This window comes from Bufo gargarizans, chromosome 10 (assembly GCF_014858855.1).
Source record: "Bufo gargarizans isolate SCDJY-AF-19 chromosome 10, ASM1485885v1, whole genome shotgun sequence".
Classification (NCBI taxonomy): Eukaryota; Metazoa; Chordata; class Amphibia; order Anura; family Bufonidae; genus Bufo; species Bufo gargarizans.
In genome coordinates, this window is record NC_058089.1 from 87,143,968 (window position 1) to 87,171,252 (window position 27,285).

The following is a 27,285-nucleotide window of genomic DNA, read 5'->3' on the forward strand; positions in this document are numbered from 1 at the left end:
GGAGATCTCTGGACCCATGTGAGGTCCAGGGCTGGTTCTAGTTTTGTTAGAAAGAGATTGTCATGTACTATATGATGTCTGATCTTCATTTTTTACATTTGCAGCAACCCATGGGAGAAGGCAGAGAGCATGGGAATGGTAGTTGTTACACTGATCAGCATAATGGTGGTTCGGAGTGGCTGCCCTCACTCTAACACTCGCTGGGCTGTGCAGTGGTCAGAGAGCGCACTCTTTTCTTCCCTTGGAGTACATCCTGAACTTTGATGTCTGATTTTCATTTTTGTTACATTAATCATGGTATAACCCCTTTAAGTGCATCCTCCAGCAGTCCATGCCTCTACTCAACTTTTCAGAAAGTGAAGAGGGTGGTGTAAAAACACCAAATGCTGCTAAGTTTGTGACAGGGTTTGCATATGGGGGTCGATGTATCTCCTCCTAAGTCCTTTTCTGAGATTTTCCTGCAAAGCAGAGCTCCTGACCACACATCGGGGGCAAATGGGGGCGGCATTGTGCAGGAAAAACAGTGAAGGAGACAAAGCACTATAACAGAGTAACATACCCTTCATTCTCAGGTTGGGTTGAAGTCCCATAGGTCCCTCTAGATCAGGCATGCCCAACCTGCAGCCCTCCAGCTGTTGCCCTGGACAGCCTACAGCTATTAGGGAATGCTGGGAGTTGTGGTTTTGCAACATCTGGAGGGCCGCAGGTTGAGCATCCCTGCTCTAGATGATAAAGTAATGACATATCCCAACAATAGGCATTCACTTTATAAGAGTGGTGTAACCCTTTAAAACTAGATTTTCAAGCAATTTACAGAAGAAAATACATTCAATTTGATTTGATTTAAAACACCAAAGCCATCATCCACCACTTCCATATTGTGTCCGCAGGGAATGAAGATAAAATAGGTGAAAGGACATTATACTTTTATACAGTTTGGGGCTTGGTCTGGATCCCTGAACCCGAGTCCAAGATAGAATTCTGAAAAGTGAATATTGCTCATTTCTGGCATCCTAGTACTGTATACAGTGCAGTAGCTCCATTTTCATTCATTATACAGTGTTCCAGTAAAGTGGCACTCTACATATGGCATATACTGTATATTAAGATGTAACGGTTATTCATTCCTCTCCTCTGGAGGGTGCAGTCTAAGGGCAGCATCGCCTTGAAGAATGCCGCTGGAGAGGTAGGACGCCATACTGTCATCTGCACCAAATAGTGACGAGGATCCTGCTAGGTTCACCATGTCTTCTGTCATAAAATGCACTGCATTCTCGATATCTGGTTCTTTTCCTGAGAAACATCAGAAATCTACTAAATATTGTAAGAAATTAGAGGAATGCATAATCATCACAGGGCAAACATCAGTGCAACTCCACCCAGAACCGATCACATTGCCCAGGCGACATTTTTCTTTAGGCATTTTCTAGTGCAGTATCCCCGACCTCGAGGTATCTGCAAAGGTATTGTATATTAGACTGTGTAGTTTTTATGTTTTGGCCATACATTCCAGTAAGAGGTATGGCAGGCAAATGGTTGGCAAGAACAGGGCTTACCACCATATTCCTCCCATCTTGGTAAGAGTAGGGTGGTCCTGCTTCCTGCCAGGAGGGGTAGTTCCTGTGTAGTCCAGGAAGGGAGAGGAAGCACACTTCAGAGCTCCTGCTCCTGGAAAAAGATTTCTCCAGAAAGACAGTCTCTATTGAGCCTCGAGTAAACACTTGAGAGGCAAGACAGCAGAGGGAACATCTAAAAACTGCATTACACACACTGCTGTAAGGAGAGAGACTACAGCTCAGACACCCATCACCCAAACCACAACTAGGTCAGAGAAAATTCAAGTCTAGACCCGACAGTGGACACGTATACCCACAAGTGCTAAGTTGCAGCCATCCAACCTGTCTCCATACCTCCTTAACTGGTGCCAGTTGCTGCTACTGAATGTAAGTTATATTTTGTATTACGTAAAAAGAGATTCTTATATGTTCACCTCTGGCCTCATTCTTTAAACTACATTTCCACTTCACTGATACCCAGGGAGCAACGGCCTGAGGGCGTACACTGTGACACAACTCCTCATCAGGGCCACTACCACTCTCATCCTCTGCTGCAGCTCCTCAGGAGCTTACTGCACTAGCAAAATAATTTAACTTTTATAAGAATTTACAAGTGTTTTTATCTTTTAGAAATCCCATTATTCTGTGATTTTACATCAAATATTTAGTGAAAAAAGGCTGTGGGACTGAATGCAAAAGCAACTACTGTAACTAGCAAGAGTCATAACCCAGTTACACACTAGGGGATTCTATGGTCATCTAGCTCTGGCCTTATTTTGTGCCTTTTGTTTTTACATTGCCGATGGGTTTGGCACACAGGTTGTGAGCAGTTAAAACCACATAAAAAGCTTATTGGATGCATTTTTGTTTGGCTTTTCAGTGTGGTTGTGGGTGAAGCTCATCTATTTAACATGTTTCACATGTGGAAAATCAACCAGATCGAAAACTTGGCATAAACGCATGCATTTTTTCATGTGATGCACCCAACCTGACCATCTAAATAAACTTGCCTAACCAAGATCTTGCGATGTCTGTCTCTCAGCCCAGCAGCCGCTGCTGCAGTCCCTAGGACAGTGCTGGGGGATATCAGGAGCACCACGTGAAGCAGTCGCCCAACCGTTCTGAAGGAGACAGGGGGTGGCATGTACTAAAGTTACCATGCTGGCCAGCCAAGCTAATCAGATACTTGGAACACTGAACCATCCATGGCTCTGGCTTGAGGTCCAATCACAGATATAGGTGGAGGATTTAAATGAGGCACTGACTGCTCAGTACCTGTGATTGTGTATAGAGTCCTGGCTCTTGTTTGTGCTTCGGTACTTTGTGTCTGAACTCAAGACCTTCTAGTTAGCCCTCTGTTTACCAACCTTTGCTAGTTACACTGATTAACCTCTCATCTACTGATTTGGCTACATATGTACTCTCCAGGTTAGGACCTTGGCTTGTTTAACTAATTAACCTCTTGTCTGCTGATTAGGCTACATCTGTACCCTCCTGGTTTTGACTTCAGGTAGTTTGATTATCCTTTCTGCTTTCTCTTGGTCATCTGTTCTGGTCTGTGACATAACCTGGGTGCTTAGAAGACAAGACCAACCTGCCTGGCAGCGGCTTTGGTGAATACCTAAGGTTTGCCTTATTTTCTACTAATTGGAGTGGTGTATGACGACAGGTAGCTGTTTCTGAGTTTTTTTATTTTTTTTCTGTGGTTCCTGTCACAGATCTCTGTACTTAACACCCTCAGAATAAATTCAGAATATTTTAGCTAAAGTGGATATTGATGACCTGTTCTCAGATTAGGTCATCAATATCAGATTGGCAGGGGCAACTCCCGGCACCCCCGCCGATCAGCTGTTGGAAGAGTTAGAGGCGCTTATGTGAGTGCCACTTCCACTTCAAGATTACCTGTGCATCATCTCGCTTGTAACGGCGGCACAATTTGAGGGAGAATGTATATCTGTGCACTGCACAACCCCTTTAGATCTTTGAACCCTCTTCCCCTGCCTCTAGCCCTGACAGCAGCTCTTATCTCTCCCTTTGTTTTTCAGACAGGAGACATTCTTTCAGAACTAGATGAGAAACATTTTCTGCACATGGAGAAGGAACCTGTCAGTTTTATACTCGCACTTGTTGACACAGGAACCAAGCACCGCACTCAGAAATGATAAGGGGGGGGGGGAGTTCAGCAACATTTCCACTCCTTGGGCCCAATAACTTGCCCATGACATGCTCACTTTTCATTTGAAATATTAGTTTTACCTGAGCAAGAGTTGAACTGTGGATTCATCCCTTTAGGATGCATTTCACTTGCATTCCTCTCCAGATCCATCGAGAGCTGTTGTACCTGAATATAGACCATAAAACTATTAACTACTATGACGTAGTATATTTTATGTGCCAATATTGCTAATCCCTAGATGCATATTTTTCAACTTTAACCAAAAGTGAATTTAGAGGTCCTCCAAGATGTTTCACCTTCCACCTCTACTGATTAGGGTGGCCAGATATTCGGCATCAGGCCAGACAGTCAGTCCAGTTTCCTGGCACACTGTACTCTGTCCGGCGCAGGGCCCGGCACCGTTACAAGGAGGTGGCGTGACTTACTAAAGTTGGGGGCATGGCTTAGCAGAGTTGGGGCATGACCTGCAATTTTCTCCTTTTTGGCTGGTGTAGTTTTCACTGTTCTTCTAAGCCAGAAAACTGGTGTAGAAGATGACATACAGTAAGTGGCGAGCCTCTGGCCCTACCCCCTTCCGCACTCTCAACACGCCTCCGCTTCAGGGAAGAAATGGCCAGCAGAGAAATGGCACTTGCACAACAGTTTTGTGCAAGTGCCATTGACAAAGTCGGAAACGTGCAGTTTGCACCTTTTTCACTGTACAAAAGTGATGTATTTTAATGGTAAATGTGGGCCAGTATGTCCTAACTGTATCAATAATACTGTACATTACTTGTACTTAGGGCTAGTGTTAGGGGGAAGGTGAACTGGGCAATTGCACAGGGCCCCCATTCCTAAAGGGTGCCCCTTACTCAGCTGTTCTATAGCCACTGCCACTGGGAAGATTGCATCGACTGCACACAGTGATTATTGTGTGGCACACTCTGTAACAACAACAGCAGTGACTACGAACAAGGACTTTTACTGCATGAGCTGACGCGTGATGGCGTCACAGTCATGTGTGCAGGAGGCAGAGCTCAGCAGTGTGAAGGACCTGTGATGACATCATCATCATGAGATCAGTGCAGGAGGCAGAGCTCAGTGCTGGTGAAGGACCCATGATGATGTCACCGTCATGGGGTCAGTGAAGGAGGCCGGAGTTCAGTGGTTGTGAAGGACCTATGATGATGTCACCATCATGGGATCAGTGCAGGAGGCAGAGCTCAGTGGTGGTGAAGGACCTGTGATGGCATCAGTATTTTAAAAAGTGAGAATGTTTCTGAGCTAAACTAAGGTGTGAAATACTTGGCAGGATGGTTTGGGATGATGCTACAGGGTGTTTTTCAGAAAATGAACAGGAGCATTCCTTCTGCTAAAGTGCAGAGGAGCACTTAACTGACACCTATCTGGTACTGAACCTGCACACATCAGAGGAACCTGCACCACCTTTAGACATCTAAGTGTTGAGAGATCTAGTACAAGGAGAATTCTTTGCAGAAGTCACTTGTAGAAAAACATAAACATTCTCACCGATGACAGAGAGGTGTCCACAGCTGGAAGACTCCATTCACCTACACAGAGGCCGGCACTGAAAACCTGCAAATAGTATTACTCCTGTAATATAATCAGCATACATATTGTGTCCACATAAAGGACATATTGGCATGGTTATACAATTTCAGGATGGGCCTACACAGCAGTGTTGGTTGTGTGACCATAAAATGTGAATATTTTATGGTATGATTTGGATATGAGTCGCATGTGATTTGGGATTTGTAGCACCCATTAGGGTCCATTCACACATCCGCAATTTCGTTCCACATTTTGCGGAACGGAATTGCGGACCCATTCATTTCTATGGGGCAGCACGATGTGCTGCCTGGATACAGAATTGCGGATCCGCACTTCCAGGTCCGCAATTCCGTTCCCGAAAAAAATAGAACATGTCCTATTCTTGTCCGCAATTGCGGACAAGAATAGGCATATTCTATTAGTGCCGGCGATATGCGGTCCGCAAAATGCGGAACGTACATTGCCGCTGTCCGTGTTTTGTGGATCCGCAAAAAAAAGTTGCGGACGTGTGAATGGACCCTTAGACAGTAAAAAAAAAAATGACATGTCAGCAGTGTCGGACTAGGGGTTTGTGGGTCCACAAGAGGAAATTATTCCCGAGGCCCAACCCCTATATCATCAATAGAGTCTAATAGGTTTTGAATCAAACTAATAGACCCTAGTGGCAATTGATTAGCTCAAAGGGCAACAAAATTAGTTTTTCCTCCTAAACCTTTAGGATCATCTATGGTATGGTCAGAATCTGGGCCCACCGGAGGATCCTTTTATACTCTGGTAGGCCAGTCCAACCCTAAATGTCAGTTACATGGGACCTACATTGAAGTCTATGCTGATGAAGCAGTATACAACCTACAAAATAAAATTCCAGCAGATTTGGATTTTTTGCCACCGTCACATATCAGACACTTGTTGTTTACTACAATGTGACCAAATTTACAATCACTTGCAATGTCGCATTGTGATCTGCATGTGGTGTGACCAAAGTCGCCATGTAACCCTACTCTAATATAAGGAAAATAGATATGTCCTTAGTTTTAGAGAAATAACCTAAAAAGGTTTCATGCTTTGCTAACATTCAGTGTTCTTTTTTTTCCCCTTCTGCCCCAGTGAAAGTTGTACTGGGAGCCACGTGCAGGTACATCTAGGAAATATTCCTCCATCCAGTACAATGACTAACACACCATTTAGGTGTGGCCTAGCCAAGGAGCAGTGTGCACCATGACGTGGACATACACTTAGGATTAAGATCAGCCACAAAGTGACGATCCAGCCATCAACATGTCGGAATACACTGGGAGACATACTTTAAAAAAAAAGTGTAAAAAAAACTAAGCTTAGTTTCAAATAACTTTGTCCCAAATTCCAATGTGACAGATCACTTCCTTGGTAAACCATAGTCTGCCGTTGGTTGCATAAAATTTAAACATTTTAAAATCTGCCATTTGAATTGACTTTTATTCTTACACTTCACTGTATATATGTACACTATTTCAGAACCCCAGACCTGGGGGTATCTGCAATAGTTTTATTTGCATTGTAATGTTATGTTCCTGCCGTACATTCCAGCATAGGTGAAATATGGTTGGCAATGGTTGACAGGAACAGGGCTAACCACCCTATTCCAACTCCTCTTGTTAGGAGTGGGCTGGTCCTATTTCCTGCCAGGAAGAGGAGTACGAGACCAACCAGAGGGGAAATAGGAAGTTCATGTCAGAGCTCCTACTCCTACTGTACTCCAAGGGACTGTATACAATTCTCCTGTGAGACCTTTACTCCAGGAAAAGTGCCAGATGCAAGAACACTGCTTCAGAAAAGCTTCATTGTGCCTACACACCAGAGTGATTAGCAAAATCACTGCTTTAAAGAACCTTCTGCAGGTGAGTGACTATGACTCAGACACTTATCAGCAAGATCTCTTCCTGAACAGTCAAACACCAAGACTGTATCACATTGTGAACACCTATATCCACAAGTGCCTGGTAGTGCCATTTAATTGCCACCTAACCAGCCACCACACCTCATCATTTGGTTTGCCAAACTGTACTTTGTCCCTAAGACTGGGGCTGGATGTTCCATACGTTATATGTTTACTTCTGGCCTGATTATTTAAACTACCTTTTTACTGTACTAAACCCCAGAGAGCAACGGCCTGAGGGAGTACACCCTGACACAACATCTGATCTAGTCCACTACCACTCCCATCCTCTGCTCTGGCTCCTCAGGGGCTCGCTGCACTATCCAAGAAATACTTACATCTAGAACAGCAGCAGAATCCAGACTATAATGCTGACTTCTGAGCAGCAACTGTAGTCCTTCCAAATTGACATCAGTACTGTCCAAAGAGTCTGGCAGCTCTTCCCTAGAAAAATGAATCGCCACAGTTTACTCATGCCTTTTTCAGGTTACATCCATGTGTGGTGTGCAGGGGTGGATTGGCCATAGACCTTACAGGGAAGTTTCCTGGGGCGCCGAGGCCGAGGAGGGCGCCTGAGCCTTCCTCATGGCCGGCCAGTAGAAGTTTTTGGGGATGTATTTTGTCTTGCTGGCAGTATTTTGTGATGCACTGTGGTATTTGTTCTGTTGGGGTGGTATAACTGTGCCACATCTATGGTTTTCTGGCCCTGCCTTCCATCAATTTGGACCAAACTACAAAATAGGGCCACTTTCAGTATTTTTTCCAGGACCACTTTAAGTTCCCAGTCCACCCCTGCTGGTGTGTGGTTCTGACTTTAATACAGGGTGCAGCGGTTGCAGCTAGTTCCCTCTTACTCGGTGCCACCAAGTCTCCTTAGAAGGAGGATTTGGATACTGTCTGAAGGCTCCGTGACATAGAGCCTCCATAGCCCCACAGTAAAATATAGCACTGATTAAATATTATTTGCAGAGCCAGGTAAACTAATTTAAAAAACGGTTAACCCTTGACAGGCTGGCAGCATGGGGAAGAAAATGGAAGATTAAATTAAATTTTAATTTGAAATTCAATTAACTGAAAACGAATGCACATAGGCCACAGTAATGGTATGGGGACAACAGAACAACTAAAGGACTTAGGTCTTCTGGTTACAAGTTAGCTAAGCAGCAGTACTCAATGTCAGACTGCAGCTGCAAAAGCAAATAAGATTTTAGGGTGTATAAAAAGAAATCCCAATGTACCCCTCTTATAAATCCTTTGTAAGGCCACATCTTGAACATGGGATTCCGTTTTGGGATCTGCATTGTAAAAAGGATATGGGAGAACTATGAAAGGTTCAAAGGTGAAGGGATGGGTGGAGGAAAAAAGATGTCTTAGCTTGTTGAACCTAATGGACACGTGTCTGTTCCTGTACCACGGCTATTATGAGTGATAAGATGCCCATAGCCTGCCTTGGTTATGGACCCACTGTTATTCTACTGCTGATGTAAGTCACCAATCATAATATGATGACCCAATATCCACCAACCTTGCCAAGGAACTGCTTTGTCCTCGTGCCTCCAGCTGTTGGGATCCTGAGGGCTGAGGTGGACTACAACTTTCTTTTCCTTCCAGTATGGATTGAACCATTGCCACTGGTAACACTGGTGGGTCAGTGCATGCACCGCAGCCGTTTAGGGAGACATCTCCTTCGGATGATCCCTTTACTACTGGACTGATCGGCTCTTCTTTAATCAGTAGAAGACACTTGCCCCTATAGGTAAAGCACACAGAATGCAGATACAATTTTAACTCCTTCACAGCTGAGAACTTTGGCATCTAGATGATGACATCAAGCGATAAGAGTAAACATTTTTTTATTTGTAATTCAATGGAAATAATTTAACCAAACCAGCAACATCCAAATATGTGGAATCCTGGCATCAGCTGGTAACATCAATTAAAGGGATTGTCCCACCATATGAACATATCCCCTGTCCACAGAATAGGGGGTAATACCTGATTAATGGGGGTCTACTGCTGAGACCACCAACAATCACAAGAATGCGGTGCCAGTGTGAATGGAGCAGTGGTCATGCCTGCACTTTGCCACTCCATTCAACTCCATGGTACTGCCAAAGAGGAACCGAGTACAGTGCCCACCTATATTTGTCAGTCCCACACAGCTGAATGGACGGCCATTCCAATCACTCCGGTACTCTGACTTCTAATTCCTGGGATCATGGCTGCTGGTTTCAGCAGTTGAACTCCCACTGATGAGATACTTATACTGCATAGGGGATACATTCTTATGGTGAGAGAACCCCTTTAAGAGATCATGGAGTCACCATTAGACCACAGAAATATGATTTTAATGGAGACAATACATTTGAGGCCTAAATGATCTGCCCAGATAGACCAACTTAGGGTATTCTTACGTTGGCTCATGCCATGTCAATAACAAGTGACGATCGACCTTAATAAAGTTGATGCAAAATGAATGGGGGGTTAACCATCGTTATTATGATCACTTAGCCCCCATTCACTTTTCATGAACCTACAAAAAACTAGTCTTTAAATGGCCAAAATAAAGTTTATTAAATTAATCGCAATAATATAAAAAGATTAAAAACACAACCACTGAAGTGTGGTACCACCCGAGGGACACGGTAAATGTATAAATATATCACATGTAAAAAAGGCCAGTATGACTGTAGGGTCAGTATAAACACCTCAATGTATTCAATTTTCAGACGTATGTATGGGTCATGAATTTAAAGTGCCTAGTGTCAAATACAAATTACCCAGATAAATCATAAGTCTGAAAGAAAATAACAAACACTCCTCACAACGGCAGAAAAGTAAGATCATACAGTGAGACAAAGCTTACCCATGCTGGTACTGACAACCTCAGGAGGACCGGACACCCCGATGCCCGTTTTGGCAAAACCCCTTCATCTCCCCCAGAAGAAGGGGTTTTTCCGAAACGTGCGTCAGGGTGTGCGGTCCTCCTGAGGGTGTTCCTTTGGGTAGTACCGCACTACAGTGGTTGTGTTTTTCATCTTTTTATATTATTGCGATTAATTTAATAAAGTTTATTTATTTTTAAACATTTGGCCATTTAAAGAATTTAAAGACTCGTTTTTTTGTAGGTACATACTATTCTCCTGAGTTGGCTTTTTTTGAGGGGAATTTAATGTTGAGACTCTTGTTGGCTGGTAACCTATATGTTCCCATTCACTTTGCATAGCGTCGGCAGCGTGTCTTCTGTTCACAGGATGATGTGCTGCAGATAAATGAGGACTTTAGGTGCCACATCAAAGAAGCAATCACCCAACAAACACGCATTATGCTCAGCAGTTAGGTGATCAGTGGAACCTTTACAGGGGCCAAAAGTCGGGAACAAGCATTTGTAGGATCTTTCATTCCCAATAACTGGTGCAAAAGGGCCCTTAGCCATCCAAATGTATAGCTACATCACATACTGTATATCCATAATGTGACCAACTACTAAGGTATCATCAGCTCACAGTCGGTGGTAACACAACAGGGCTGAAGTGAGACATGGAAATAAAACATGGCAAAAGAAAAAATTGTAGACAGAAAATACAATTTCCTATATGATAATGTTCTGTCTGGATCCAGCTCCAGATGTCTCACACATGTTTACCTTTCTCCTTCAGTGCTAGGCTGGGCAGTCACTGCGCTGGTGGGTAGAGTCTCTGTCACATCCGATATTATAGGCCCAGCACTGACAGCAGGACTGCTTAAAGAGGAAGCTGGATCTGTAGATGGCTACAGGGAGAATATATGAAAAAATCACAACCAACTATGAAGATCGCAAGGTACAAAGCAGGGAAAACTCTAAGATATAGACCGACTTGCACATGCCCCAACATGGGCACTCTCACTAGCCTGGACATGCTCAGAATACAATAGCACACTGCTACAATGGCGTGTTGGTTTCTTGAGGATTTAAATTTGGGCCTATTGTTTCTATGGTGGTTCATGTTGCCACTATTCTGTGCGTCCTGGCCTTAGTTACTTGTGGGTGTGAATTATTGCCAATGTGTTTGTATCTCTCCTCAGTTCAGTTTTGCATGATTTAATGTTCCCTGGTCTTGTTTTTTCATTTGTTTGTCTAATGAGTTTGTTAAAGGGGTTGTCCGGGTTCAGAGAATCGTTTTAGTCTTTTGTCCTGCCCTGGCTGTGCACTCTCAGTGTCTGCTCTCAAATTATGTTAGATTTTTGCATGTTCGGTCTGTGTCTGGATTCTGTGAGGTCTGTTCCTTGATTCTGTTTGTATTAGTTCTTTGTCCGTCGGCCAACTGACTTTGCCTGTTATCCTAGTTCTGTTTACCATGCTCTTGTGTCTATTCCGTGTGTGTCTGAATTCTATCCTAGTTCTGTTTACCAATGAATTCCCAAGTTCTAGTTATTCTCTGTTCTGTCTTGCTAAGTTTCTATACATGTATCTGCTATGTCTGAACTTTGTCCTGGTCTGTTTCATGGATTTTGCATGTTCTCTGCCTGTTAGTCCTCAGTCTGATTCTGTCCCTGTTTTGCCTTGCTTTTGCTTGTGTCCTGCTAGTTCTTTCACTGGTTCTGTCCATGATCTTGCTCATGTTTCCGGTGCCCTGTATGGGTGATTCTGACAACTACACTGGGATTATTCCAAGAAGTTGCGGCTTGGTGGTTCCCCTGCAACTAAGTTCAGATCCCTGTTTAAGGCTTAAAGGGTAAATACCAGGGGACCAGCAGGAAAACACCCTCAGGTGTAGCGCAACGTCAAACCATTCAGTTAGCACACTGGTTCCACAACCATTGTCTATAAGACATAGTTCACCACTGCCAGAAGGTGGTGGTCGCTGTAACCACTGAAGCCATGAAAAAAAAATAATGAACACACTGGATGGAAAGGAGTCAAGATTTTGAATGCTATAGTAAAGGAGAATGGTGGTATTTGCAAAATATGTATGTTCAAGCTTAACCTTTATTGTTGAGATGGGAATATCCCTTTAAGGGTGTACTGCCCCTAATTGAATAAGGTGATTATGTGTACATGGCATTCCAAAAATGTTCTCTTTATTGTATTGCGTTATTACTCCAGAACAAAATTGGAGATTAGGCCACCAAGCTTCTGAGGCGCAGCCTCACACACACAACACTATTTGGTATCTGCATTTTTTTTTCCAGATAGCACATTGACCCATTTATTTATTGGGGCCATTCACACATCTGTAGTATTTATAATTCTGTCTGGCCGTCCTGCAAATTATAGAACATGTCCTATTCTGGTGTAAATAGTCATTTCTATTGCTGGGAGTGAGAAAAATGCGGACTGCGCAAAGGAGGTATGCGTATTTTGTGGATCTGTTGACTGCGGACACTGGTGTTTACATGAAGTTTAACTTATTTAACGCCGTCCAGGTTTGGGAACATATGTATCATCATTTTCAGCACAAAACGCCCGCTACTTAGAAGGAATACCAGAAAAACCTAATAATAATACATCAAACAAAGGATATGTTGTTTTCAAAGGGAATCTGTCACCAGTAAGTGCACAGTTCAACCAGGCACAATGCCTCGTGGGGCTAGCTCAGTTGAACATAATGATTTAACTTAGTGATTCATTGCTTCATTCTAGAGAAAAAGTACTTTTAATCCATATGCAGATGAGCAGTTCAGTGCACAGAGGGCGGGCCTAAGCCACTAAGTGCAACCTTGCTCCCCCTGTTAACTCTCCAAGCCCCGCCCTCTCCTTTCTGATTGACAGGGCCTGCTTGTTATATAGTCATCTTGCTCGTCCCTGTCATATAAGAAGGAGATGGAGGGGCTGTTGTGCCATTCCTGTATTATTCCTACTAGAAGTTTGTGAATGAATAATAAAGGAATGGACCCTTGGACCATGAGAATAGATGCTCCAGAACTGTAATTACATTAGCAATGCGAGTAGTTACTAAAACAGATGTGTCAGGAGAGACCAAAGAAGATGGTACCCCTATATCTGTCAGTCCAAAATTTAACTATTTATGAGCAGCTCAATATTTTGCAATACACTGGTGTTTATGTCGTTAAATATGCCCCTGTGCCGACACCAAAGCAAGCAAATAATGGGAAAACTCACCGACTGAATGTAATATGGGTCATGCAAGGAGTCTACAGGATGTCTACTATATTTGGACACTGGTAGGCCAGAGGTTCCATCATCCAACATAAGGGGTCTAAAAAAGGAAAGGTAGAAATCTATTGTATTCACAGAAATTTCAGATCTATAGAAAAATTACATGAAGACAAACAACAGCAAGTGTCTTCTATATGCCCCATATTCTAAAAAAGTCCTGCATACTCAAGCAACAATTTAAGTGATTGACTAGATACGGGGTAGGAACAGGTAATAGGGATTTTTGTGTCAAGGCTTCATCTTGTTATACTGGTTTGCCACATTACACCAGGTATCGCTCCCTTCTGAGAATCCTGAAAACTAATCCAGAGATGTAAAAATGAGGAAGAACTGTAGATTTTTCAAAATTTAAAGGGTTTCTGTCATCAGAAAAATCGTTATGTATCTGGCTGGCATTAGCGATGTGCTAATGTCAGCAGAACATAACTGTATGCTTTATAACTCCCTGCCTGCCGCCGTTCCCTCAATATGAAGAGTTTTATAATATGCTAATGAGCCTCTAGGTGCTAGTGGGGCGTTGCTGCAGCACCTGGAGGCTCCGTCTTCTCACCCTTTGGCACGCCCATGTCCAGTGGATTGACGTCCTAGTTCTCCTCTGTGCCCATAAAATCCTGCGTGTGCGCCGTCCCGTTTAGTATTTGGCGCAGGCGCAGTGAGTGAAGCCGGCAGCAGGAGAACGTCCTTCACTCGTCCTTCGAATACTAAACGGGACGGCGTACGCGCAGGATTTAGGGAGCACCGAGGAGAACTAGGACGCCAATCAACTGGACATGGGCGTGCTTAAGGGTGAGAAGACGGAGCCTTCAGGTGCTGCAGCAACGCCCCACTAGCACCTAGAGGCTCATTAGCATATTATAAAAGTCTTTATTTTGAGAGAACAGCGGCAGGCAGGGAGTTAAAGATCATACAGTTATGTTCTGCTGACATTAGCACATCACTAATGTCAGCTACATAACGATTTTCCCTTTAAGGTATAATTAAGCTTTATTTTTTTGCACTTCCTCAAGTCTCCTATTACGTGCCATATTCACACATGATGAATCGAGACGTAATTTGAAGCCCCTGAGCTCCAATGCAAAATCTATTAACATGCATTTAGAATACTGGAGTCTACTTAGGTTGCCCTTGGGTCTCCTCAGGTATCGGGGTCTTGTTGCGGCTGCTACCTCTACACCCCCTATAGCTACATCAGTGCTTGTTTATCTTCAGACATTTGTCCATCAAGACACTGATATAAGCCCCTACCGAAGACTGAGGTGATCAGCCATGTCTGCTAAAACCAGAACCTTAGAGGACTATTTCATACTTCCTAACATTTTACTTGGCAAATTCGGGACATGTAAGCTATGCCCCAGGAATGTCTGAATCCAACCAGGGACCTTCTAATATTGGGAGATGCTTACTTAGTCCTCACCCATTTCAGTCCTGGACAGCCCAAATTTTCCAGGACTGTCTCTGAGCATTATGGAAAGTCCCTGAAAATTCAGGAATGTTTATAGAAAATAAACCTTCTTGCCCCAGGGGTGATCCAAGACTAGAAAAGACAGCAGAATATATAGTAAAATATAAAAAGAGACATACTACTCACCTGTGCAATCTCTAGCACACTAGATGCTCCTGTAGTCCCCCCGCTAGTCTTCATTACTTGCAAGTGGTGACTCCTGCAGCCAATCACTGGTAGAACTGGTGATTCCAGTAAGTACAAGTGAATATTAAGGCAAGTGATTGACTGCAGTGGTCACATACCAATCTGGCATGTAGTCAAAGAATGGAGGCGTTCTACTGAAACATCAGCACCTCAGAGAAATGTCCCTTATATCTTACTATACAGTCTGCTAAAATATTTTTGAATTTTGTTTCTCTTAGTCATGGAAAACTCTTTAAAAGGGTAGTCTGAGTGTTTAATATTGATAACCTATCCTCAGGATAGGTCATCAATATATGATGCCCAGCTCCTGGCACACCCGCCAATCATCTGTTTGATGAGGTCACGGCGCTCCAGTGCCAGTGACATCACGTACAATGGTCACATGACATGAGCGCAGCTCAGTTTCATTCAAGTGAACTGGCCTGGGCACAGCCACTATACAAAGAACGGAGCTGTACTTGGAATTCTGTGAAGAGTGCCACGGCCTCTTCAAATGTCTGATCAGTTGTAGTGACTGAGGACAGGCCATTGATATTATATTCCTAGAAAACCCTCTTTTTTTCCTCTACCTACAGAAATGGAATTCAATTGAGGTGACAGTAATCAGATTTTATTAAAAAAAATTCATGGACCATTTACAATGGTTGTGACCCTTTTACTATGGCAGGGTAACAAGGTGGTATCTATAAGTGTGATATGAACACGTTCATGGCCGAGCTGTGGATCCTGCATGCAGATTATTAATAAATGCCATGCTGCCCCTCTACATGCAGTTTGAAACGAGTAAAGGTGCGGCAAACCGTATAATAGAGCAGCACCCCAGAAGGACAACTGAATAGGGTTAATTACTATTAACAGACCAGACTTAATGCAATGTTTCTTGAGTTAAAATTTGTGATTTGGTAAGTACATGCACCACAGTATGGACAACATATGGTTAACCACTTGGCAAAGTGTGTTAGATTGTGAAGGTGATGGACCAGGTCCGTTCCCTGGTTAGAGAGAGTCTAGTCTGAAGCAACTTGGATAATAGACATGTGTAAGAGATCTCCTGTACAACTAGGCCTAACTTCAGATAACTCTAGTCTCTGAGCCTACAACTACCTAGAGAACAGCCATACAACCAGAATACCCCTGAAAGAGAGAGACCAAACATCTGAGAAGGTCTATAACCCATAAGGCCTGTGCATTGGACTCAAGACAGTAAGATGTTCTGCTTGATTATGGCAGAAAGAATTTACACCAGGGAATATTGCCAAGCCATTTTACTTTGAAATGGATTGGCCACCCATATCTCAGTTCTGCACCCCCTCAGTCCGGGACCTGCAGAACGACTTAACAATACCCTTATTGCAAGCCTGTGGTTTTGCTTAGAGACTGCAAAGTGTCTTTAGAGAGAAGAAATACTATAAAATCACTATCATTGTTGCTGTCCATACCCTGCTATAGACAGATTATTGCACTGTGATACTGTATACCTTAAAACTATACCTTGCTGCTATTTGTACTACATTAGTACCTAGTAAAGAGACTTTATTTATTACAACAAGCTGGCCTGACTATTGTCTCCAATATCCACGGTCCTGGCTTGCACCCAGCCAAACATCCAACTTCAAGGGCCCCCCAACTACCACCAAACAGGAGTCCCACAGGTGCACCCTCTAATCACTGTACGGCCCAAAGAAGCCATAACCACCACTCCCATCCTCTATTCACTTCTCCTGGGTCACTGCAATAGCACTCTTAATTTGGTAGAAACTAGTGACATCACTCTGGATAGTGAATTACCTACTGCGCATAATGGTTTGGTCCACAGTATGACTGAAATGTCCTGACATTCCCTTTCAGACAAATGTCAGTTTGTCTCAATTTTGCTTATGAATTTTAAAATGTTCACATCACCCCCTCTCTTCCGTACACACCCCTTGTTATCCGTATTGGATGATCATGCTTATCTGCCTATTTTGGGATGCCTTTTCCTTTCTCTGCCCCCACAATAGTCCCAGGAGCTGAGAGGGCACTTCATACACAGTATTTTGAAAGCCGGTGGTCAGCAGATCTGACTCAGCAGGTCCATTCAGCGCCCATCACTAGGGTGAGCGGGTCAGGTGATCTGCACTCAGGGCCACGCTGAGCTTGTGATTTTGTTGGTGGGGGTGATCTCCTGTAGGCACTCACATCTTTCTCTTTATCCCAGCACTGGAGGGGCCAGGAGGCAGCTGTCCGAACAGAAAGTGGATTAACTGTCATGAAAAAGCACAGAATTGGGTGTTAGTTACAGAACGCGCTGACCTCTCACCCTGTGTATGTACTGATAAAACCATAGGAAAAAAACTAATTATGATCCACACGCAAAAACACAAATGCAATCACACTCTGCAACCAGCACTCTGCCCTGCCTTTATGCTGGATGTTGAATAAGGCATTGGTGTACATTTTGGCCAAAGCGTAATTAGCCACTCACCACGTCAAGGTCGCCTTCATGAGTGGTCCCTAACACTAGTTCCTACCTGTTATGGGCCACGACAGCCACACAAAGTCCAGGGAGCGCAGATACAGCACCTGCATAGGGTTGTGCGGGCTGAACCCCCCATAATTATGATCCACACCTCACTTTATTAAGGTGCAATACAGGTGAAATATAATCTACCGTACATGCATCATCATACACAATCAGTGCATGCTATTCCTCATACAATGCTATGGAAGACTTAGCAGTATTAATATTTCAGTATCAGCATCAGGTCACCTGTGGAGATTGGATAGATAGATAATATAGATAGATAATAGCTAAAGAATAGTACATGATATGGATGACCTGTCCTCAGGGTAGGTCATCAGTATCAGATCAGTGGGAATCTAACTCCAGGCAACCACGCCAATTAGGTGTGTGAAGGGGCTGAGGCCAGGGGTGGAACGGCCATGGACCCTGCAGGGAAATTTCCCAGGGGGCTGATATCCAGGGGCCACTCAAGCCTTCTTGATGGCCGCATGCCAGGTACATAATGATCTGATGCTCAACAGCCACAGGTGCCCTCCTGAACTCAACTGTGATACAGCTGAATACTGTGGTTGGGGCGGCAGTATTTTGTGCTACCCTGTGGTATTTGGTTCTGCTGGGGCGGTATTCTGTGCTGCACTACAGTGTTGCAGGCACTGCCTACTTCTGTCGTCCCAGCCTACTTGTTTTGGCCCATCTTCTGTCAATTTGGACCAACCTACAATATGGGGCCACTTTTAGTTTTTTTCCAAGGCCACTTTAAGTTCCCAATCTGCCCCTGGCTGCGGCGCTCTTTAGATGTTTACCTGCCCACTGTCTAGACTGTAGTGGCGGTGCAGTGTAATTACAGCTTCCTCTCCCATTTCCGTGAATTACTGCAGGTGAACACCGAAGAAGACACAAGCGTGTAGCTTCTTAGAGCATCTGATCATCATCCTAAGGATAGGCCATCAATATCATGACACTGCACAGCCCCTTTATAGAGGACCTCCAATGATAGGCTTTGGAAAAATGTTCTTTTTTTTGTCTCTGATGATGTCCATGTGATATATGTGTGCTGTCCTGAGTTTTTCATGGACCACCAGACTTGGGTGAGCATGTTTGGGCAAAAAAAAGAACCAAAGTAGATTGTGCCACCATCTTCTTCTGCGAACCAACAGCCCACAGAAAAGAAAATGTAATTGAATTCACATCCGTGTGCTGTCAATGGAGAACATAGACAGCACACGTCTGTGATTTACTGGTGTGAGAATAAGGCCTAAGGCAGTCTTGGCATTCCTACAGTGAAATATCTGGCCAATGAGTCAATATTTGCTGCATTATCTAAGAATATGCCAGACCAGCTGATGAAAGAGCCTGAAGGCACCAACACCCTAAATAGCCAAAAGCTTTTCCTCCTAACCAATTCAACATGTGGAAGTTACCATACCTTATGTGTATGGGTTCAGGGGAACCCTATTAAACATAAGGTGGTCGGCTGGTCCTGCTGGTCTTAGAAAGTCTTAGACACTTACAAGGTCTTAGAAACTCACCTTGTTGATGATTTTTTGCTGTTGTGAATGGTTTTGTCTAAGGGAGACAACCTCTCTCCACAGGACTTCATTCCGCCTACAAAACGAAAAGAGTCAGTTCTTTTAATAATGCTGCTTCCTCTGTTTCCATGGTAGTTATGCCTCTGGATCATAATCACTGATGTTTGTGGCAATTGCTGCATTTCTACTGAACTAAACTTAGATCATCATAGGACCGAGTAGAACTGGAAGCTTGTTGAGCTCGTAATATGGATGGTAAAATACGGTCATATTATAGCTGTGTGACTGGATTTTACCATCCATATTATTCTTATACGTATTGTAATGTACTTAGAGTAAGCTATATGATTAGATTTTGCATCTGAACATAGTCAAACCAAACAAGGATTACTAGTGCAGAGGCCCCATGCACTTTCAGTATTGAAGACCAAGCTGTAGAAGACACTTGGGCCAACAAAGCAAAGCAACCTAAGGTTAGATGCCTACAGTTTAGCAGGTTGCTGAATGTCCTTATATAGACCAGTCCTGCATGAATACTTACTGGAAGTACTCCAGTAAGTATGTGGTATTGAGGCTTATTGGCAATGCCCAATTGGAAACGAATATGCAAAGAGTTGCCTCCCAAGAAAGAGAGCCATCTCGCCAGTGCCACCGATTGGAAGTGGCTCCCTACGGGTCGAATTCCAACTTTCCATCAAGCCTTAGGATTTGACAAGGGAATGTAACCATGCTAGATATCCATCTGTAGATAACTGTTTTGGGTTGCTTGTCCCTCATCAGTATGGAGTAGGATTCTGGTTGTCTCAGTGTGATGCCTTTGAACCATTTTAGGAAAGGTGCTAAATCTCCTTAAGGAGACCATTCCTGTATGGAGACTTACTGGAAGTATTCCATGGTATTGAGACTTATTGGCAATGCCCCATGGGAAACGAATATGCAAAGAAGTGTCTCCCAAGAAAGAGAACTGTAAACCCCAGAGTGGTCCTCCACACTGTGCATTCCTAATAATGTTATTATGTAACCGTTCAAGTAATATGCCTGGTTCACCAGCAGGTGGCAGCATACACGGCAAAGCTGTACTTAGGTAGAATGGAGCTCTCCATTCCATACTAACCCCCCTCTGCGAAGAAGTGGGCTAGCCCTATTTCTTGCAGGACGGGTGGGGACCAGTTACTTCCAGTTTAGGACTTCCCTAGACAGGGGAAGGGTGAACAGGGGGATGTCTCTGCTGGACGTGCCCACGCCAGCCAGAGCACCCTAAGCTCTGCTGGCCATGGAGGCCAAAGCGTAAAGCCTCAGGATTTAGGAGGAAAGTTCCCTGGCATAACCTAGAGTCAGACTACAGAAAAGAAGTGCAGCATACAGATGGAGCTAAGTTATACAACCAGCCCTGACAGTACAGGAGAGTCAGAGACAAACAGATATAGCACAGTGGAGTTTGCCTGCCAGTTTCATGCTAAAGCCTGCTGGAATCCAAGAAAAACCTGTAAACCATTTTGGAGAATGTTAATTGAAAGTAAAGCTGCCATTGAACTTCATCTCAAAGTCTGGACTCAAGTAATTCTTTTATCCCTCAATTATTCCCCCTATTTATTGCTTCAGAGCCAAAGCCTGGGGTCCAGCCGTATCCAGGTAGGAGCACCAGTGACACACATAAAGAGACGTTTTAGGCTGCAACATACCACTCAGCATTTCCTACACCTGGGATGCGCGACATATAGAAGGCTTTGGGCAGCCACCCGTTGCAATATTGACGCCACAAACAGGATTTACCTTTGTGTCTCTATACTACAAGGCCTACAGAATTGACAGAGAACCCCCTAAAAAGGCCTTTACTACATTTATTACGGAGCGACAAGCGCAAGGTTGTGCGCGCCAGATACCGAGGGGTTCATCCACCATCTTTGCCAGTGATGGCGTATGTTCTTTTTGTACCTTAAGAGCGGCAAAACAGGAAAACGCCCAGCACAAGAGTGGGAAGCGACAGCCCTGCCCATCGGGAATTGCCCAATGCAAGTGTAGGAAGTGAAGACCCCACCTCCAAGAGTATGCCCCTTTTACCAGTGTGTGCCGGAGAGACAGAGGAAGACAAAATGGCGCGACCTCTGTGGCCCAACTGGGGTGAAATGGTGTGGGGCGATGAGCCCGAGGTGCAGGCTGCCCTGCAAGAAGTACGTCTTTCCCAAGTACAGCGGAATACTAAGCGAGGATCGGAGGTGTCCGCCGCACTGGCTGGTCCGGGGGAGGCGGCCGGAGCGTCCACTCTGCCGCCCAGAAAGAGCGGTTTGTTTACACAGTTGAACCCCATTGCCTTGCCGGCAGTTACAGCTCATACCCAGACAATGTGGGATTACAAAAAAAGCATCGAGGACTGGGTGATCCACGTCCTGGACCACCCACAGTCAGGGGATCCTAAGCTGGAGAGGCGCTGAGGGACCATCCTGTGGTTCTCCATGGAAGGCGGCTCCGGTTTCCTGGTGGACGACGAGAGCGGCGAAGAACTAGTCGTGGGACGCACGTCTGTAAAATGCCCCTACCTGCCCCAGGTCCGTCATAGCTTATACGCGGGGGAGCACGTTAAGTACACCCCCATGGGCTCCCTCAAGGGTCCATTCGCCACCGGGGTGACCTTCCTGTCCAAACCCCTTGTCCTGTTGCCAGTAGCTGAGTGCTGGCAGGAGGATCCAGCTGCCGCAGGCCGCGTGTGCTGCCTCCAGGAGACCGCGGAGGGAGTCTTCTGTTTCCAAGAGAAACCAAAGCCCCAGCCGGAGCTTCTGATCCCGGGTCTGCCCCCGCCTCTAACTTTCCAGCTGGGATGCCTGTCAACCGCTGCCTTTTCCTACCACACAACGATGGTCAATTACCAGTTACCATGGAAGATGGCATCGGCCGCAGTAAGAGGGCCCCTATTATCCATCACCACCACTGGAGATATCCTGGCCACAGCACCTGCAGCCGGAGACCCTGAGCTCCCCTGCCCCGGCAGGAAGTTCTGGCACTTCAAAGGAAAATGTGGCTGCCGCCATAGCCAGTGTGACCACCCGGTCACTACCGAGGTCCTCCACTAGAGGTCAGCGGAGCACCACCTTGGCAGCGAGTTTGGCCTACAAGAGGCAGGAGTGCCCTGTAATGTCATTCAGTAGCTCCAGCAGCGAGGAGGATTTCCGATACCTCCTCTAAGGAGCCCCTCTATTGCATCCTGAAGAAGAAAAAAAAAACATGGACTAATGGGAGCCACATCATGGACGTTTTTTTGAAGGGTGAGGAATTGTTGGCTGTTTGCTGACCTTGTTTGGCCCTCATCTGGATGGACATGCTTGTAAGGATTCCCCCTCCATCTCCAGAAACACTCCCAAGTTGCACACGTCAGCGCCCCAATTCCTTCCCCCCCCCTTCTCAGGTTAAGCGAGAAACCCCCTTTTGCTCAAAGGGTTCTCATTACCATTGCTGCTATTTTATATTATACCCATGTGGATTACAAATGATGACATAGCTACCTCATGTGGATTACAAATGACTTTGGCCCTATTTGTTCCAGTTTGAAGCGCTTGACCCGCCAGCATTAAAGGAAAAGACTCCAATGTGAATTTGACTGCACTATGTTATTGCATAATATATTTGCACTATCTTTGCATTAATGTTTTACAGATTCAGCAACGTTCAAGTATTTAGCCCATTGTATGTACTCTGTATGTAGGTACAACAATGTGATCCCATGCACTACAAATGTACTTTGGACTTCATGCCGTTAGCCAGATAGCTAGTACCTTACTCTAATGCTCATATGGACTGCCTCTGAGGACATCAATGTAGAGTCACAAGCAGGTCTAACAACGTCAAGGGTAACCCCGCTGCTAATGTGTGTTTAGAGGGAGTATCCCTCATGGAGGATATGGGAGAGAACCAGCTCCTCCTCCTACTTTGGTGTGTCCTAAGGCTTGGTGTGCAGCCTTATGGATATGTATGTTTAGCTACCTGTTTAGTCGTCAAGGTGACAAAGCGTAAAGGATTATAAGGCCTTGGTGCTAGGAAGGGATTACAGGATGAAGACACCCTTCTATTTGCGGGTGTCTCATAGCATTGTGGAGGGATTACAGTACATGACACCCAGTATTTCAGCACTTAGTGCAGTATTTTTTGGGGGTTCACTGGTCATACCGAGAGGGCAAACTGTGAATAGACACCCTACTCATATGGGCAGGAACCTAGTGGTAGCCGTCTCTATGTTAGTATATGTATGTTATGATAGTCTGTAGTCTAAAGCAGCACTCTAACCTTCCTTGGGTATCCTAAGTACAAGCCAAGAACAGCTTGGTTTTAAGTAAGGGGGAATGTAACACCCTAGAGTGGTGATACCACTTCTGCACCCTGCTACTGTCTTTATTGGGCTATCCTGAATGTCATCTTATGTATTTATTCCAGGTCTTCGTTGTTATGTTACCGTTCATGTAATATCCCTGGTTCACCAGCAGGTGGAAGCAAACATGGCAGAGCTGTACTTAGGTAGAATGGAGCTTTCCATTCTAACCCCCCTCTGTGCAGAAGTGGGCTAGCCCTATTTCCTGCAGGATGGGTGGGGACCAGTTAGTTCCAGTTTAGGTCTTACCTAGACAGGGGAAGGGTGTACAGGGGCATGTCTCTGCTGGACGTGCCCACACCAGCCAGAGCACTCTAAGCTCTGCTGTCCATGGAGGCCAAAGCTTAAAGCCTCAGGAGCCAGGAGGAAAGTTCCCTGGCATAACCTAGAGTCAAACTACAGAGAAGAAGTACAGCATACAGAAGGAGCTGAGTTATACAACCATTTTGTCAATACTGCAGAGTCAGAGAGAAACAGATATAGCAGAGTGAAGTTTGCCTGCCAGTTTCATGCTAAAGCCTGCTGGAACCAAGACAAAACCTGTACAACGTTTTGGAGAACGTTTATTGAAAGTAAAACTGCTATTGAACTTCATCTCAAAGTCTGGACTCAAGTTATTCTTTTATCCCTCAATTATTCCCCCTATTTATTGCTTTGGAGCCAAAGCCTGGGGTCCAGCCGTATCCAGGTAGGAGCACCGTGACACACATAAAGAGACATTTTAGGATGCAACATGCCACTCGGCATTTCCTACACCTGGGATGCGCGACATATAGAGGGCCCTTGGGTGCAGCCACACGTTGTGGAAACCATCTCGCCAGTGCCACCTATTGGAAGTGGCTCCCTGCGGGTCAAGTTCTAACTTTCCAACAAGCCTTAGGATTTGACAAGTAAGGCTACTTTCACACTTGCGTTCGGGGTTCCGCTTGTGAGTTCCGTTTGAAGGGGCTCACAAGCGGCCCCGAACTGATCCGTACAGCCCCAATGCATTCTGAGTGGATAAGGATCCGCTCAGAATGCATCAGTTTGGCTCCGTTTCGCCTCCGTTCCGCTCAGCAGGCGGACACCCGAACACTGCTTGCAGCGTTTTCGTGTCTGCGTGGCCGTGCGGAGCCAAACGGATCCGTCCAGACTTACAATGTAAGTCAATGGGGACGGATCCGTTTGACGTTGACACAATATGGTGCAATTGCAAACGGATCCGTCCCCCATTGACTTTCAATGCAAAGTCAGGATGGATCCGTCTGACTAACAATTAGACTTAGATTTTTTTCTGAAATATAATGCAGACGGATCCGCTCTGAACGGATACCATCGTTTGCATTATAGGAGCGGATCCGTCTGTGCAGATACCAGACGGATCCGCTCCGAACGCAAGTGTGAAGCCAGATATCTATCCATAGACAGTGTGGTGGGGTACTTGCCCCTCATCAGTACGGAGTAGGAATCTGGCTGACTGAGTGCGATGCCTTGGAAGCTGCTTAGGCAGGGTGCTGAATTTCCTTAAATAAACCAGTCCAGAAGGAACTTACTGGAAGTACTCTGTGGTATTTAGACTTATCGACAATGCTCCATGAGAAACGAATATGCTGTCTCCCAATAAAGAGAACCATCTTGTCAGCGCCACCTATTGGAAGCGGCCCCCCATGAGTCAAGATCCAACTTTCCAAGAAGCCTTGGGATTTGACAAGGGAGATAACTTGGCATATACTTCTTTACATATGCCTGGAATTTGATAGGGATGTCACTGATTCCCTTTAACACACGTGTCCCAATACTTTTCTCTATACAGTGTGTATTTAGAATTGAAGAGAATAGAATACATCCACATGCCATGCATTATTCTATTTCTACTAAGTATAATGTATAACCATGAGCATGTATACTTCTGAACCACTCATCACGTCACGGTGACAGGCTGTTGGGCGTGTAGTGGTGGCAGTGGTCGCCGTGCGGAGCTGCGCCAAATTAGTGCAGGGACCCACTGAAAAGAGGGCGGTGTGACGTGATGAGGATGCCTATGTATTATGATAAGTTATACGATGAGCCTTGTATTCATGGTTAGAAATTAAAGGGGTTATGTCATGATTGATGTAAAAAATGAAGATCAGACATCATATAGTACAGGACAATCTCTTTCTACCAAAGCTAGAACCTGCCCTGTACCTCACATGGATCCAGAGATCTCCTCATTCACTGCTCCAATTGTTCTGCTAGACTCTCTCCAAGCTTTCTAACAGAAGATATGGCTGGTGATAGTTGAACATTTATACTGAGCATGTGGGAACACCTCCGTGAGGTGGACAAAAGCAAACAGCAGGTGGCTCTATACAGATGTGTTATACAGAATACCTCAGTGGCTATACTCATTTCTTTATTACATGCAATTACAAAAGTATTCACATCCAGGTGCTGGTTTTAGAAATGTAGAATATGTTTCATGGGACAGCTCCTTTAAGCTCAGTAGTAATAGATCAATGCATGGCATGTGGGTCTGCAATCCATATATTAGGCTACTTTCACACTAGCAGCACGGACCTCCTGCAGGCTGTTCCGTCGGGTAAACAGCCTGTCGGATGCCGCTAGTGACCGTGTGCCCCCGGACTGCCTCTCCGTCCCCATTGACGATAATGGGGGCAGGGGCGGAGGCACGGCGAGAGGCTGCCGGAATAAATGTCGGACATGTCGTAGTTTTATTCCAGCAGCCTCTCGCCGTGCGCTGCCGCGCCTCCGCCGGAACTCCACCCCTGCCCCATTACAGTCAATGGGGACGGAGCGGCAGTCCGGAGGTCCGTGCCGCTAGTGTGAAAGTAGCCTTAATTAGCTCTTTACAGTCAAAGCTAAACTCTTTTGAGGAACTTAAAGAGGACCTTTCATGGGTCCAGACATTATGGAATAACTAGCTTGTCTGGACGCCGCTCCGTTCCCCCACTATGCACCCCTGCAGTTTTCCGGGCTGGTATGCTAATGAATCGGTACAGGGAGGAGGAGACTGCCCTGTTTATCAAGGGCGTCTCCTTCTCCCTGGCTGTAGCGCCGTCCAATCACAGCGGAGAGCGTCAGGGAGAAGGTGAGTTTGTTTTTCTCCCAGACTGTGACACTCTCTGCTGTGATTGGACAGCGCTACAGCCAGGGAGAAGGAGACGCCCATTGATAAACAGGGCAGTCTCCTCCTCCCTGTACCGATGCCATTTATTAGCATACCAGTCCAGAAGATTGCAGGGGGGCACAGCGGGGGAACGGAGCGGCGTCCAGACAAACTAGTAAGCGATATTACATCCCTGCACAGTGCCCTACATAACAGTGCCCTAGTTATTTCATAATGTCTGGACCCATGAAATGTCCTCTGTAAGGCAGAATCTTAGGAAGTAAAGATGCAGTGCTTCTGCACTTGAAGGTGCATTGGTTTAGAAAGGAAAATCCTCTCAAATCAAGAGGGGAAAAAAAAGGAAATATATAAAGTGTTAGGGTATGAGAAGACACAAGATAATAGAGCAATGGAAGGATTCCTTGCAATGCCCATAAAAAAAAAAAACGATTGCATAAATGCTAATATATGTGAATAACTAGCTAAAGGACCCGGCTTCACACGGGTATATTTCATCTATTTCATTTAATGTTTGTGTGCGTTGTTAAAAAATATCGACAGTATCCACTATAACAGTGACATCTACAGTACCCCCACCTAACGGTGACCTCCACAGCCCCCCATTCCTTAACACTGACCCCCCTCCACAGTGCACTCCTTAAAGGGAACCTGGATTTTGGGTATAGAGCTGAGGACATGGGTTACTAGATGGCCGCCCGCTAGCACATCCACAATACACAGTCCCCATAGCTCTGTGTGCTTTTATTGTGTAAAAAAAACCTATTTGGTACATATGTAAATT

General features: G+C 45.0%; 1 protein-coding gene across 1 annotated transcript in view; it reads right to left on the reverse strand.

Annotated features, from left to right (window-relative positions):
- Nucleotides 1-1,020: 1,020 nt before the first annotated feature.
- Nucleotides 1,021-27,285, reverse strand: part of HSF4 (heat shock transcription factor 4) — an 84,229-nt gene continuing 57,964 nt past the window's right edge. The window contains exons 5-13 of the mRNA XM_044270981.1: nucleotides 19,039-19,114; nucleotides 17,185-17,249; nucleotides 13,302-13,398; nucleotides 10,845-10,969; nucleotides 8,724-8,948; nucleotides 7,537-7,642; nucleotides 5,242-5,307; nucleotides 3,813-3,897; nucleotides 1,021-1,251 (exon numbers count right to left, since the gene is read on the reverse strand). Coding sequence (XP_044126916.1) covers nucleotides 1,118-1,251; nucleotides 3,813-3,897; nucleotides 5,242-5,307; nucleotides 7,537-7,642; nucleotides 8,724-8,948; nucleotides 10,845-10,969; nucleotides 13,302-13,398; nucleotides 17,185-17,249; nucleotides 19,039-19,114 — 979 coding nt within the window. The 3' untranslated portion in view covers nucleotides 1,021-1,117. The remainder of the gene's footprint in view (nucleotides 1,252-3,812; nucleotides 3,898-5,241; nucleotides 5,308-7,536; nucleotides 7,643-8,723; nucleotides 8,949-10,844; nucleotides 10,970-13,301; nucleotides 13,399-17,184; nucleotides 17,250-19,038; nucleotides 19,115-27,285) is intronic.